The 16,848-nt window shown below is 37.1% G+C and overlaps 1 protein-coding gene across 2 annotated transcripts in view; it reads right to left on the bottom strand.

Annotated features, from left to right (window-relative positions):
- IFT74 (intraflagellar transport 74) overlaps positions 1-16,848 on the bottom strand; it is a 103,615-nt gene that overhangs the window by 47,754 nt on the left and 39,013 nt on the right. For both annotated transcript variants that reach the window (XM_069574152.1, XM_069574151.1), the window contains 4 exons: positions 15,145-15,283; positions 13,685-13,747; positions 8,050-8,193; positions 6,450-6,490 (listed from right to left, as the gene is read on the bottom strand). In XM_069574152.1, coding sequence (XP_069430253.1) covers positions 6,450-6,490; positions 8,050-8,193; positions 13,685-13,747; positions 15,145-15,283 — 387 coding nt within the window. The remainder of the gene's footprint in view (positions 1-6,449; positions 6,491-8,049; positions 8,194-13,684; positions 13,748-15,144; positions 15,284-16,848) is intronic.

The raw sequence follows: 16,848 nt of genomic DNA, 5'->3' as shown, positions 1-16,848 counted from the left end.
AGAAAAGAGGAAGCAGAGGATGAGATGGTTACATAGTATCACCAACTCAATCGACATGAATTTGCGCAAACTCCAGGAGATAATGAAGGACAGGAAGCCTGGCATGCTACAGCCCATCGGGTTGCAAAGAGTTGGACATGATTAGTGACTGAATAATAACAACAAATAGTGTTACAACAACATCAAGACAGTATGGTACTGGAATAAGAAAAGATATATATAGCCATGGAATAGAATTGTTTTGAGTCTAGAAAAAGGACTATATCTATATACATTTGTGGGGCCCTAAATGGGAAACCTTGAAAAAAGAAGGGCTAGCTTTGCGGTTTAGAGCTAAGATGGCGCCTGGCGGAAGAGATGAGGGCGCAGCCTAAGTTTGTTAAAACTTTTGATTGGCTCTCTTGATTTCCGGGCAGGTGGACAGTGCGTCATCACCATAGACTCGTTACAATGAAGCGCATGACGACCTGACCTTTAACGTGATTGGTGCAACGATGGTATATTAAGATTTAACCTTTAACGTGATTGGTGCAACTATGGCATATTACAATTTGACCTTTAACGTGATTGGTCCAACCCTCGCAAAACCCCCTTGCTTGCCTATATAAACCAAGAGTTTGTGGCAATAAAGCGGAACTGCTTAGACGGAACCCCTGTCTCGTCTGATTGTCTCTCACTCGCCGAGGGGCTGGGTTGGCAGACAGCAGTCTCACCTCTCCTCAGGACCCCTCGGCTTTGCTGAGGGAAGTTCCACTGCCTCCTCTTTCTGCGGAGCGCCCCCCGCATACACTGATTTTTGACAAAGGTACCAAAACAGTTTTAACAGAGGAAGAACATTAAACAACATTTGTTGAAAGAATATTTCAACAAATGGTACTGGGACAGCTGGAAATGCACAAGGAAAAGAATACCACTGGACTCCTACCTCATACCATTCACAAAAGTTAATGGATCACAGATCTAAACATAATAACTGCACTATAAAACAGTTAAATAAAAGTAAAACATAAGCATAAGTCTTTGTGAACTTGAATTAGGCACTGGTTTCTTGACACCAAAAGCACAAGCAACAAAAGAAAACAAACCAGACATCATTTAAAATTTCTGTGTTTCAATGAAAACCACAAAGTAAGTAAAAAGCAAATCCACATAATGGAAGAAAAATTTTGCAAGTTATTTACCTGATGAGAGAGTCTATTTAGAATATATAAAGAACTCTTACAATTCAATAAGACAATAAATGGACTCCTTTGACAGTCCAGTGGTTAAGACACTGCACTTCCAATGGAAGGGACTCCAGTTCAATCCCTGGTCAGGGAACTAAGATTCTGTGTGGCATGGTCAAAAATAAATTAATAATTCAATTTAAAATTGGGAGGACTTCCCTGGTGGCCCAGTGGTTAAGAATTTACCTGTCAATGCTGGGGACATGGGTTCAATCACCAGTCTGGGAACTAAGATCCCACACGCCATGCGGCAACTAAGTCCATGAGCTACACCTACCAAGCTCCCACACCCTAGAGACTGTGCTCCAAAGCAAGAGAAGTCACTGTAAGGAGAAGCCCATTGCATTGCACCTAGAGAGTGGCTCCCGCTCTCCACAACTAGAGAAAGCCAGAATACAGCAACAAAGAGCCCACGCACTGTAAGGAAGAACCAACGCAGCCAAAACACAAATAAAATTTATAAAACTGAATGAAAAAAATGGGAAAAGAATATGAACAGATATTTTTCCAAAGAATATATACATATGATGAATAAATGCATAAAAAAAGGTTCAACATCATTCATTAGTCATCAGGAAAATCGAAATCAATGAGATACCACTTCACACACACAATAATGGCTATAATTTAAAAAAAAGGTAATAAGTGTTGATAAAGTCATGGAGAAACTGGAATACTTAGTTACTGCTGGTGAAAATGTAAAATGGTTTAGCAGCTTTGGAAAATAATCTGGCACCTCCTCAAAAAGTTAAATATAAAGTTATTGTGTGAATCAGCACTCCCAGGTAAATTCCACTCTTGGTAAATACACAAGAGAAGCAAAAATATATGTCCACACAAGAAACTGTACATGAATCTTCATACCAGCATGATCCATCATAGCCAAAAAACAGGAACAATCCAAATGTCAATTAATGAATGGATAAATAAATATGGTCTATCCATGCAATGGGATATTATTTGGCAATAAAAAGAAATGAAATACTGATACATGCTACAACATAGATGAACCTTCAAAACATTTAGTTCAGTCCAGTCACTCAGTCGTGTCCAACCCTTTGTGACCCATGGACCACAGCACACCAGGCCTCCCTGTCCATAACCAACTCCCGGAGTTTACCCAAACTCATATCCATTGAGTTGGTGATGCCATCCAACCATCTCATCCTCTGTCGTCCCCTTCTCCTCCCGCCTTCAATCTTTCCCAGCATCAGGCTCCTTTCAAATGAGTCAGTTCTTCACATAAGGTGGCCAAAGTATTGGGAGTTTCAGCTTCAGCATCAGTCCTTCCAATGAATATTCCAGACCGATTTCCTTTAAGATGGACTGGTTGGATCTCCTTGCTGTCCAAAGGACTCTCAAGAGTCTTCTCCAACACCACTGTTCAAAAGCAACAATTCTTTGGTGCTCAGCTTTCTTTATAATCCAACTCTCACATCCACACATGACTACTGGAAACACCATAGCTTTTACTAGACTGACCTTTGTTAGCAAAGTAATGTCTCTGCTTTTTAATATGCTGTCTAGGTTGGTCATAGGGCTTCCCTGGTGGCTCAGAGGGTAAAGCATCTGCCTGCAATGTGGGAGATTTGAGTTTGATCCCTGGGTTGGGAAGATCCCCTGGAGAAGGAAATGGCAACCCACTCCAGTATTCTTGCCTGGAGAATCCATGGACAGAGGAGCCTGGTAGGCTACAGTCACGGGGTCGCAAAGAGTCGGACACTACTGAGTGACATCACTTTCTTTCTTTTTCTTCCTTTCTAGTTTGGTCGTAACTTTTCTTCCAAGGAGCTAGTGTCTTTTAATTTCATGGCTGCAGTCACTATCTGCAGTGATTTTGGAGCCCGAAAAAATAAAGTCTGACACTGTTTCCACTGTTTCTCCATCTATTTCACATGAAGTGATGGGACCAGATGCCATGATCTTACTTTCTGAATGATGAGCTTTAAGCCAACTTTTTCACTCTCCTCTTTCACTTTCATGAAGAGGCCCTTTAGTTCTTCTTCACTTTCTGCCGTAAGGGTGGTGTCATCTGTATATCTGAGGTTATTGATATTTCTTCCGGCAATCTTGACTCCAGCTTGCGCTTCATCAAGCCCAGCATTTCTCATGATGTATTCTGGATATGTTAAATAAGCAGGGTGACAATATACAGCCTTGATGTACTCCTTTCCTGATTTGGAACCAGTCTGTTGTTCCATGTCCAGTTCTAACTGTTGCCTCTTGTCCTGAATACAGATTTCTCAGGAGGCAGGTCAGATGGGCCGGTATTCCCATCTCTTTCAGAATTTTCCACGTTTATTGTGATCCACACAGTCAAAGGCTTTGGCACTGTCAATAAAGCAGAAGTAGATGTTTTCCTGGAACTCTCTTGCTTTTTCCGTGATCCAACAGATATTGGCCATTTCGTTTCTGGTTCCTCTGTCTTTTCAAAAACAAGCTTGAACATCTGGAAATTCATGGTTCATGTACTGTTGAAGCCTGGCTTGGAGAATTTTGAGCATTACTTTGCTAGCATGTGAGATGAGGGCAACTGTGTAGCATGTGAGATGAGGGCAACTGTGTGGTACTTTGAGCATTCTTTGGCATTGCCTTTCTTTGGGATTGGAAGGAAAACTGAGCTTTTCCAGTCCTGTGGCCACTGCTGAGTTTTCCAAATTTGCTGGCATACTGAGTGCAGCACTTTTACAGCATCATCTTTCAGGATTTGAAACAGCTCAACTGGAATTCCATCACCTCCACTAGCTTTGTTCATAGTGATGCTTTCTAAGGCCCACTTGACTTGGCTTCCAGGATGTCCAGCTCTAGATGAGTGATCACACCATCGTGATTATGTGGGTCCTGAAGATCTTATTTGTATAGTTCTTCTGTGTATTCTTGCCACCTCTTATTATATTCTGCTTCTGTTAGTCCATACCATTTCTGTCCTTTATTGTGCCCACCTTTGCATGAAACGTTCCCTTGGTATCTCTAATTTTCTTGAAGAGATCTCTAGTCTTTCCCATTCTATTGTTTTCCTTTATTTCTTTGCATTGATTATTGAGAAAGGCTTTCTTATCTCTCCTTGCAGTTCTTTGGAAGTCTGCATTCAAATCGGTAAATCTTTCCTTTTCTCCTTTGCTTTTCGCTTCTCTTCTTTTCATAGCTATTTGTAAGGCCTCCTCAGACAACCACTTTGCCTTTTTGCATTTCTTTATCTTGGGGATGGTCTTGATCACTGCCTGCTGTACAACATCATGAACCTCTGTCCATAGTTCTTCAGGCACTGTGTCTATCAGATCTAATACCTTGAATCTATTTGTCACTGCTACTGTATAATCATAAGGGATTTGATTTAGGTCATACCTGAATGGTCTAGCGGTTTTCCCTACTTTCTTCAATTTAAGTCTGAATTTGGCTTAAAGAGTTCATGATCTGAGCCACAGTCAACTCCTTGTTTTTGCTGACTGCATAGAGCTTCTCTATCTTTGGCTGCAAAGAATATAATCAATCTGATTTCGGTATTGACCATCTGGTGATGTCCATGTGTAGACTCTTCCCTTCTGTCAGAAGAGGGTATTTGCTATGACCAATGCATTCTCTTGGCAAAATTCTATTAGCCTTTGCCCTGCTTCACTGTGTACTTCAAGCCCAAATCTGCCTGTTACTCATGGTATTTCCTGACTTCCTACTTTTGCATTCCAGTCCCCTATAATGAAAAGGACATCTTTTTTGGGTGTGAGTTCTAGAAGGTCTTGTAGGTCTTCATAGAACCATTCAACTTCCGCTTCTTCAGCAATATTGATTGGGGCATAGACTTGGATTACTGTGATACTGAATGGTTTGCCTTGGAAACAAACGGAGATTATTCTATTGTTTTTGAGATCACATCCAAGTACTACATTTCGGACTCCTGTTGACTATGATAGCTACTCCATTTCTTCTAAGAAATTCTTGTCCACAGTAGTACATATAATGGTCATCTGAGTCAAATTAACCCATTCCAGTCCATTTAGTTCGCCAATTCCTAAAATGTCAATGTTCACTTTTGCCACCTCCTGTTTGACCACTTCCAATTTGCCTTGATTCGCGGACTTAACATTCCAGGTTCCTATGCAATATTGCTCTTTACAGCATCAGACTTTACTTCCATCACCAGTCACATCCACAACTGGGTGTTGTTTCTGTTTTGGCTCCATCCCTTCATTCTTTCTGGAGTTATTTCTCCACTATCTCTAGTAGCATACTGGGCACCTACCAACCTGGGGGGTTCATCTTTCAGTGTCCTATCTTTTTGCCTTTTCACACTATTCATGAGGTTCTCAAGGCAAGAATACTGAAGGGTTTGCCATTCCCTTCTCCAGTGGACCACATTTTGTCAGAACTCTCCACCATGACCCATCCATTCTAGGTGGCCCTAAGTGGCATGGCTCATTCATTGAGTTAGACAAGGTTGTGGTGTTCAGATTTGATAGTTTTCTGTGATTGTGGTTTTCTGCCCTCTGATGGAGAAGGATAAGAGGTTTATAGAAGCTTATGGGAGAGACTGAAGGGGAAACTGGGTCTTGTTCTGATGGGTGGGGCCATGCTCAGTAAATCTTTAATCTAATTTTCTGTTGAAGGGTGGGGCTGTGTTCTCTCCACATTATTTGACCTGAGGCCAAACTATGGTGGAGGTAATGAAGATAACGGTGACCTCCTTCAAAAGGTCCCATGCACTTGCACTGGTACACTCAGTGTCCCCAACCATAACGGAAACATGCTAAGTCTAAGAATCCAGCCACATAGGACTATACATTGTATGCTTTCATTTATATGAATGTCCAGAACAGGCTAACCTATAGAGACATAAAGCAGAGTGGTTGCCTAGGACTGGGAACTGGGGATGAGAGGTGTGATGGGATATGGGTTGTTAGTGGGGTGAGTGAAGTGTTTGAAAATTGACTGAGGTGGGGGTTACACACTTCTGTGAATATACTAAAAACCTCTGAATTGTACACTTTAAATATGTGAATTGTATAGTATATTACATCACAATAAAGCTGTTTTTAAAAAGTAATTATACTATGTAATGGCTCCTAACTAAACATTCAAAGAATTATTTAAAGCTATAAATAAAACTGAAAGCTGCACTGTCACTATGAACCACTGGAAAAAGAGACTAACAATATGCATCTCTTATACACTTACACAATTTAAAAGATGAGGAATGAATGTAAAATGTCCTAATGTAAATGTACTTACTGCCGCTCCATGCTGGCTATTTCCTGATTATCTTCTTTAACCTATAAATGTATAAAGAGAAAACAGAATTTAAAGAACTGTTCATTGTTAGGCCATCTTAAGGAGATTTTCCTTCTAAGGCATGTACTGAAATGTCAAATCTAGTCTCTTTCTTTTAACTTATTTCTTAAAATTCAACCTTTTAAGTTAAAAGGAACATCACTGGGGAACTAGTCACAGATTTTTCTTTCCTCCTCAAAGGAAGAGTGGTGACTGATATATCCATACCTATCCAACAAAGCACAATCAGACTAATACATTTTCAGGACCGAATCAGTTTAAATAAATATCTAGGATGTTTGAGCCTGTCTCCCTACCCTTGCTCCCCCTCTTACCTACTCCCAACCCACACACAAAGTAGGGTTGCCAGATTTAGCAATCCTCATTACATTTCAATTTCAGAAAAACAATGAGTAACTTTTGTGGTATGTATATACTATGCAGTATTTGGAATACACTTATCATCTTTATGTATATATTTATTCTGAAAGATTATTCATTGCTTATCTGAAATTCAAATTTAACTTAATCATTCTATATTTTATTTAGCAATTCCATCCCGGGATCACTCTTTAGTCCCCTGCCTTCAATGATCTCTTTCCAAGGAGTTTCAGAGATGCTAGATTATAGTACCTTTATAGAATGATTCTAATACTTAAATAGCTCCTGTGAGTGCTAAGTCGCTTCATTTGTGTCTGACTCTTTGTGCCCACCAAGCTCCCCCGTCCATGAGATTCTCCAAACAAGAATATGGAGAGGGTTGCCATGCCTTCTTCCAAGGGATTTTCCCAACCCAGGGATCAAACCTGCGCCTCTTGTGTCTCCTACACTGGCAGGCAGGTTCTTTACCACTAATTCCACCTGGGAAGCTTGAGGTGATCCTTACTGTTCTTACAAACCCACTGGATTCAATCTAAGACCACAAAGGAGTCCCATTTACAGGTTATTCACTAGAGTTGTTTCCCAAATATACAGGGTCCTAAGGGCTATATGTTTAGGGTGTTTTAGGGTGTCTCAGGATAAATAACAGGCTAAATTAAAGCCAGCCTTGGGGCAGTAAGAAAACTACTGAACACATGTGATACAACATGCTGACATACAGTGATTTCACAGGACATTTTAAATCCATTCACTTTCATCCAGGCACTGATAGAAATAACCGCATAAGGTCATCAGTCTTGGGACACTTAATTTTCTAAATATGAGGCCTAACGCAAATAAAGGAATACATTTTCTGTAAGACTGTCTAATTATTTACTAACCAATAAGAAGAGTTTTTCTTGTAAGGAACCAAGACATGAAAAAATGATCAAATATGGATGAAGACCATACAAAATTAGGATTTAAGTAAAAAAAAATAAGTTTTTATGTGAGAAATGACTTTTATCTAGATTTTCTTGGTCAAGCAGTTCATATTAATTTAGGTGGAGTTTGCTTTTTACCGTTTTGTTTTTTAAATAAGCTTACTGGCTTTCTGTTCAATGCATATGCCTTAAATAAAACAACTGGATACATTTACCAAATCCTGACATTTTAAAATAAGTATGTTTGTTTTTCCTACCTGCTTGAGTAATCTCTCTCTTTCTTCCATTGGAGATCCTATATTTTTGTCTTCTGCAATCATCTGATCTCGATGGGACTCCAACTCATAAAGTTTTTCATGTAACAACACAGCCTCCTGTTTTACCTGGGAGTGTGCTATTTCCTAAAGAGAATAAAAAAAATAATTTTAGTATTTTATCAAAAACTATTCAAATAGTTTCCAGTTTATAACTAAGGACAAATTTAAACTACCAGCTTCTTTAAATAGAGATATCAAGTATCTATAATACTCAAGAATGCTACAAATTCTAAACACTAAAGAATAAAAATAAATCCCTATATACGTGTGTAAGCTATTCAGTCTAAGATTCACAAGAAGGTGGTAACTTTATTTTAGTTTCTAAATATAAGACCTAAACAAAGATATAGACATCTCTACCAGTGGGAAGACAATAAAGAAAATGAAATGATATAACTTGAACCACAAAACCCAATCCAAAGTCCAAAGAACTGATCTCTAGAAGGAAGATATTTTCCCCTAAATAGATCATATATAAGCTTTCCTACAATGTTATGGGTTGAATTATATCCCCCCCAAATATACGCTGAAGTCCTAATCTCCAGCACCTGTGAACGTGACCTAATTTGAAATGCAGTCTGTGCAGATTTAATTAAGTTCTGATATCCTGAGGTCATTAAGGTGAACCTTAATCCAGTATAACTGCTGCCTTTATTGAAAAAGATAAAAACAGAGATACATGAGGATAAAAACAGAGATACATACACACACACACAGAGATACATGAGGAGAATGCCATTTGATGATACTGGCAAAGAATAGAGTGATACAGATACAAGTTAAGAAACAAATACCAAGGATTGACAGCCAGCACCAGAACCTAGGAATAGGCAAGGAAGGATTCTACCTAGTGTTCCAGAGGAAGCAAATCTCTGCTGATACTTTAAGACCTTTAGCCTCCAGAAGTATTAGAATATGTCTTCTGTTGTTTTATGTCACTCAGTTTCTAATACTTTATTACAGCAGCACTAGGAAACTAGTAGAAATGAGTAGTAAAATGATCATGTATTCACCACTGTTCCACTGTTCACAAAGAGAAAATAAGGGACAGGATAATTTCAAAAGAAAATAAAAAGAGCTAGGGGTGTTAGTGGTGATTATAATGATGAAAATAACATTTGAAGCTACTATTTAATGAGCATGTATTCTGTGACAGGCACTATACTTCAAATTCTTCATATACCTTATATATATACTTTATACTTAATATGTTCTTATATATAAAGTATAGACTTTATACTTCATATTCTCTTAACACTCAAAGTAACTCTGTAAGACAGTACCATTAATTCTGTTTTACAGATGTGAAAATTGATTATCTGAGATCTAAAGAATTTTTCTAAGTTAACAAAAATAAAAGTTAATGCTGATATCTGAAACCAGGCCCACAGCATTAACAAGATTTTTAAGAGGGAAGAAAGAGCTCCTCCTTTTTGAAAGCAAAAAAGAAAGAATAAAGAAAAAGGGAAAAATTGAACAAGAGGAAATGTCTGAAAGTCCATAGGCAAAGGGTTATATGCGGGTTTGGACCATGAATTTTAAATCATTATAACTAAGCTCAAACACATCTTTATTAATGAAAATAGGTACAACACATTTTTGCTAACAAGAAATGTTTGTTTATTCCTGTAGCATAAAAATCTGTGCCTCAGGATTCAACTAGCTCTTAGAAAGCATTTTCTGCCTCCTGCTGGTTGTGGAAGCATTTTCCCTGCAAAAAGTTGTTGAAATGCTTGAAGAAGTGGTAGTCGGTTGGTGGAAGGTCAGGTGACTATGGCACATGAGGCAAAACTGCATAGCCCAAATTGTTCAACTACTGAAGCACTGGTTGTGCAACATGGGGTCAGGCATTGCCGTGGCAAAGAATTGGGCCCTTTCTGTTGAATCCTTTCTGGATTCAGAAAGCTGTAGAGGATCAGATGGGCTGCAGACCACCAAACAGTGACTAAGACCCTTTTACGGTATAAGTTTGGTTTGGGGAAGTGTTTTGAAGCTTCTTCTCAGTCCCACCACTGAACTGGTTGTCACCAGTTGTCACATAAAATTCACTTTTCATTGCATGTCACAATCCAATCGAGAAATAGTTGTTCTGTAGAATAAGAGAAGACAACACTTCAGGACGATGATTTTTTTGAGTTTTGGTCAGTTCACAAGGCACCCACTTATCGAGCTTTTTCACCTTTCCAGTTTGCTTCAAATGCTGAATGACTGCAGAATGGTTGATGTTGAGTTCTTAGGCACTTTCTTGTGTAGATTTAAGAGGATCAGCTATGATGATAGATCTCAGTTGGTTGCTGTCAATTTCCGATGGCTGGCCACTGCACTCCTCATCTTCAAGGCTCTCATCGTCCTTGCAAAACTTCTTGAATCACCACTGCACTGTATGTCTGTTAGCAATTCTCGGCCAAATGCAATGCCGATGTCGTGAGTTGTGTCTGCTGCTTTATGACCCATTTTGAACTCAAATTAAAAAAAAATCCTCACATTAAAAAAACTGCTCTAATTCGCTTTTTGTCTAACATCCTTTCTATATTCTAAAATAAATATAAAATAAATAGCAAGTAATAAGTCATTAGCAAGAAAACATGAAGTGAGAAATATGCATTAAAATGATGTATAACATAACCACATTTATTCAAGAATGTATTCCAATATCAAATGGCAAATTTCAACAATCCAAAGCCACAATTACTTTTGTACCAACTTAACAAAATATTAGCTTTAGGTGAAAAGTCATGATAATAAAACATCAACAGAAAAACATGCAGACATTTTGAGGTATCCCTCTTCACAGTATCTTCCCCTTCCGTTTTACTTAACCACTTATATACATGTTCAAATTTCATCTTGATAAAACCATTCCTGAAGACTCAAGCTCATGTTGATCCTTCACCTGATTTTTTTTCACACCCCTGTGAACTGAATCAACAATACTTAGCACAGTAGTGAGCATACAGCAGATACTAAATACTTGTTGACTGATATTTGACATAATGTTTTTTTTAATTTTTATTTTTACTTTATTTTACTTTACAATATTGTATTGGTTTTGCCATACATTGACATGAATCCACCATGGGTGTACATGCGTTCCCAAACATGAACCCCCCTCCCACCTCCCTCCCCATAACATCTCTCTGGGTCATCCCCGTGCACCAGCCCCAAGCATGCTGTATCCTGCATCAGACATAGACTGGCGATTCGATTCTTACATGACAGTATACATGTTTCAATGCCATTCTCCCAAATCATCCCATCCTCTCCCTCTCCCTCTGAGTCCAAAAGTCCGCTATACACATCTGTGTCTTTTTTGCTGTCTTGCATACAGGGTCATCATTGCCATCTTTCTAAATTCCATATATATGTGTTAGTATACTGTATTGGTGTTTTTCTTTCTGGCTTACTTCACTCTGTATAATCGGTTGTTTTAAACCCACAAAGGAATCCAGCTAAGGTTAAATAGAATTAGGATTTACATTTTCTTCATTTGAGAATATTGTAACATTTCTTTAAATTCACGTAGTTTTAGGCAGATATGTACTAATGCCAAAAAGAGTGAAATAAAAAAAATTTATTTCAAAAAAGAAATAAAAGGAAGCCAGATCAGAAAAATCTCACTGTTTGCAGATGACATTATACTATACATAGAAAACTCTAAAGATACTATCAGAAAATTACTAGAGCTAACCAGTGAATTTAGCAAAGTCACAGGATACAAAATCAATACACAGAAATCACTTGCATTCCTATATACTAACAATGAAAAATCAGAAATAAAAATTAAGGAATTCATTACTGCAACAAAAACATATAAAATATCTAGGAATAAACCTATCTAAGGAGGCAAAAATTACTATATATAGACAATTATAAGACACGGTGAAAGAAATCAAAGACAACATAAACAGATGGAGAGATATTCCATGTTCCTGGGTAGGAAGAATCAATATTGTGAAAATGACTATACTACCAAATGCAGTCTACAGCTTCAATGCAATCCCTATCAAATTATCAATGACATCTTTATAGAACTAGAACAAAAAATTTCACATTTCATATGGAAACACAACCCCAAATGGCCAAAGCAGTCTTGAGAAAGAAGAATGGAGCTGGAGGCATCAACCTTCCTGACTTCAGATTATACTACAAACCTACAGTCATCAAGACAGTATGGTACTGTCACAAAAAACAGAAACACAGACCAATGGAACATGATAGAAAGCCCAGAAATAAACCCATGAACCTAAGGATACCTTATTTTTGACAAAGGAGGCAAATGATGGATTGATTAATGCATGCTGTTAATGAATATATGGGGAAATATATACTTTCATACATTGGGATTAGGAGTATAAAATGAAACAAGCTTTTTGGAAGGCAATTTGGCAATGTCACAACATTTAGAAGTTTGTAACTTTTTACCCAATGTGGGAAATTTATCTTAAGATATACTCACAGTAACTCAGCAAAAAAATGTATATTTTTTACTACCACATTGTTTTATAATCTTAAAAAACTATGAAAAACCTAGTCATCTACAAGGCTGTGCTATATATAATCATACAATGTAGTACAGTGTAGTAATTTCAAATAATGAGGGAGATACTTTAAGAGTTGATATGAACAGATATTTGAGAGAGAATGTTATATTAAAAAAAAAAAAGATAGGCTGCAGACAGCATATCCAGTGTACACCCGACTTGAGGTTTTTATCAACAGTAAAACAAAGATAGGATTAGAGGATTGTTGTGAAGGTAAAATGACAATGAGCACATAATAAGCACTCATCAAATGTAAGCAAGACTGTCTAGAAAGAGAGAAAAGAAACAGGCATTTTTACATTCATCTTATGTAATATTTTATAACAAATACGTTTTGTGAACTTTAAAATGTTTTTCGCTCAGTTGTGTCTGACTCTGCAACCCCCATGGACTCTAGCCTACCAGGCTCCTCCCTCCATTGGATTCTCCAAGCAAGAGTACTGAAGTGGGTTGCCATTTCCTTCTCCAGGGGATCTTCCCGACCCAGGGATCGAACCTGGGTCTCCCGCATTCCAGGCAGATGCTTTACCCTTTGAGCCCCCAGGGAAGCCCTTAAAATGCTTTAGATCAATAATAAAGCAAATGCGAGCTTTTACATCTTTAACGAACTGATCTCCCCTTCTTCATTTGTTTTTAGTCTCTTGTTCACGTTTCTAAATTACCATTAGATTTTGTGTGCCTCAGCAGGCACCCTGATTTTTTTACAGGTAGGTACTCAATAACTGAATCTGCCATGATGTGCTAAGTCACTTCAGTCATGTTCTGACTCTTTGAGACCCTTTGGACTGCAGCCTGCCAGCCTCCTCTGTCCATGCATTCCCCAGGCAAAAACACTGGAGTGGGTTTCCATGCCCACTGAATCTACTTTTTTACTTAAGGACAGTTGAAGTCCTGAGTGGGAAAAAAAATATATTATACTCCTGTTAGTAAACTACTAAATAAATATATACCTGAATGAGTTCCATTAATACACTCAACTGAATTACCTTTTGTAGCTGAGTAATATGAAAACTTTTACTTCATTTTATACTTACAGATTCCAAGTTCTCTTTTTTCATATTCAGTGAATCTAGCTGTTGCTGAAGTGTATCTAATTCCTAAGAAGGGAAAAAAGCAAATATATATTCAAATCACATTAAGAATAGTTCATTTATCAACATGTCAAATATATGTGTTGAAGTAACTTTTGTAAACATTTTCAACCCATATAATTTGACTAGAATTTATTAACACTCATTATTTCTATTTTGCCAAATTATTTCATCATTATTAAAAACCTTACCATGATCTACCTTTTAAATACTTCATGAATTATTAAAAGGGAGCCAGAACTTTTCAGTGAATCATCACTGTGTTCTGAGAATATCAAATATCAGAAGACTTTAAATTAATGATGTTACTGTTTCAAGTTATAATTTTTATTTGACTTTTTAACCGTGTTTCCATATTTTTCGACCATTTTTTGTTAAGGCCAAGACCTATAGCAATTTACATGGCTCACTCTTAGGGATAAGACCCTTCAACTGTTTACCATTGACTCTTGAACATAACAGGTTTGAACTGCATGGGTCCACTGACATACAGATTTTTTTTCAAGAAATATATAGTACTCAGTCCAAAGATGGTTGAATCTGTAGATGTGAAACCTCAGACACTGAGGGCAAACTATAAGTTATATGCAGGTTTTAAACTGCACAGGGGTTGCCGTTCCTAACATCGAAGTTGTTCAAGGGCCAACTAGACCCATTCAAAAACCCCTGTGCAATATTAGCTATACTTTGATAGTATTTCAGCATTTTTATCACAGTCTTTCATCAATATTTTATCATATTTCATAAATTGTGTCTGAAATAAAAAGTCATATTAACTTGTCAATAAAGGATTATCTGAGAAACTAAAACTACATTCATTGGTATTTGTGGGGACTAATTCTCTTTTAATTGCTTGTTTAAGGAAAATCTGGGCATGAAAGGGCAATAATACCTTCCAAATCTGAGTCACCATTATGACTGAATGCTGAGAGCAGTCTCCATAACCCCTCAGCGGGCATCAAAATTGCTTACCATAATTAGGGGACAATAACTGTTCAAATTGAGGACATAGCAAGTAAAAAGTGTTTATTAGGAAGGAAGAAAAGGAAAGAAAGTAAATATCCATATGGCTCTGTTGTATATGGCCTTTTAATGTTTCCATTAAAAGCTCATTATAAAACAAGTGCTTCATGTATTGATATCTTTATGACCTGCAAAAACGAATGATGCATAGAACTGAATAATATAGTAAAAGTTACATCACTATACAACATAAGAAAACAAAGTTTTCTAGATGACTGTTTCCCAAATTTAAAGGTTTCTATGAATCATCTTGTTAAAATGAAGACTCTGATCAGTAGGTCTAGTCAAGCTCTCAGGGGATGCCAATCCTGCCCACTTTCAGAACATATTTTCAGTAGTAAGATTGCTGTAGCCCAGCACAGAGTAGTAACTAGTATTACCTGTAATAATTTCTCATTTGTGGTTTTCATTTCTATATACTTGATTTGTTTTTCAGGAGACATATTTTTGATAATACCCTCTGCTGCTTGTTTTTCCTGTTCAATTTCTTCTTCTACACTTCTAATTTGTTTTTCCTTCCTGAAATCAAAAGTATGCAATACTGCTCTTACTATATTGAAGAGAAAATCAATTAACTTTACTCAGTCTCAATTACATAGGATACTTAAAAGTTATTCAACCGCAGTTTGTGATAACTCCTTATGCTGGTGATGTTTAGTTGCATAGTTGTGTCTGACTCTTCTGCAGTACCGTGGATTGCAGCCTGCCAGACTCCTCTGTCCATGGGATTTCCCAGACAAGAATACCAGGGTTGCCATTTTCTTCCTCAGGGGATCTTCTCAACGCAAGGATTGAACTCACGTCCCCTGCACTGCACGCAGACTATCACTGAGCTACCACAGAAGCGCGCACAGATGAACACAGAAATTTGGCCCCATCAACACAGACTTTTTCAGCATCCTTCTCTTCTCAATCCCTAAATCCTTCTATTTTCTTATTCTCCACTTCACTTTCTTGTAAGAAAATACAAAGTTTATCACAGAAAATCCTTAAAGTCTTATATAGATCAGAATGCATTTGCACTTCTTGTTATCATATCCTCAAGATTAACAAGAAAGTTAAATTTTAAAATAGTGGTTTTCAAGTATCTTTTAGCTACAGAATTCTTTGATATCTTTGAAACCTTGTATGGAAGTTTACCAAATCATTTAAAGTAACACAGCTCTGATTACACTGCAGAGTAAGAAAATCAACAGTGCAATCTGATTTTAAAGTTCATAGCTTTAGATTAATATATTTTCTTTAAATTCTTCTTTATCTACTGCTTTAATTAAAATTGATATTTCAAAATTATCAACTGTTCTTTAGCACTGTAAAATAATCAGCTAATTTCCTTGAGAATATAATAGGAACATTACAAGTCTAATTATATAAGTAGTAGTATGATATTAATTACAAACAATAACCATCTTTATCAAATAATCGCAAGAAGTACCAGTGATGTGCACTTACTACCTATGCAAGATCAATTATACATAGTGTAGAGAAAAATTCTGAAAAAAACAGAGGTAGGATGCTAGTTATCATCTAAATACTTTAAGATTACATATAAAAAGAAATTTTGAATTTGAATCTTGAATCTTGCCTGAAAATAATTGTTTCAATAATAAAATATAATTATTCTATTCAATCTCTTTCAAATACAGGTATCAACTTTAACAGTTTTTACAATCACTAGCTAAGCCTCACAGACCCTAATATCTATCCTCCACACATTTCACACTCTCATACCCTACTAACATAATCAGTTCAGTTCAGTTCAGTCGCTCAGTTGTGTCCGACTCTGTGACCCCATGAATCGCAGCACGCCAGGCCTCCCTATCCATCACCAACTCCCAAATTTTCCTATAGACAGAATCTCATAATAACCAAATAAAAGATAAATAAAATGAAACAGACAACCTGGAATTTCTATTTATTTTTGTCTCATTGTTAAACAGAAGTAATGTCTTCACTTTCAACCTCAATTACTATAGCATAATAAATATGTCAGCTGCTGCTACAATTTACATGGGTATATGCACTCATAGATATTTCAAACATAAAAGAATATCTATTTCAATTTCTTTCTTTCACAGATTAGG

This window comes from Ovis canadensis, chromosome 2, assembly GCF_042477335.2.
Source record: "Ovis canadensis isolate MfBH-ARS-UI-01 breed Bighorn chromosome 2, ARS-UI_OviCan_v2, whole genome shotgun sequence".
Taxonomy (NCBI): Eukaryota; Metazoa; Chordata; class Mammalia; order Artiodactyla; family Bovidae; genus Ovis; species Ovis canadensis.
This window is presented reverse-complemented; position numbering and strand designations above follow the sequence as displayed.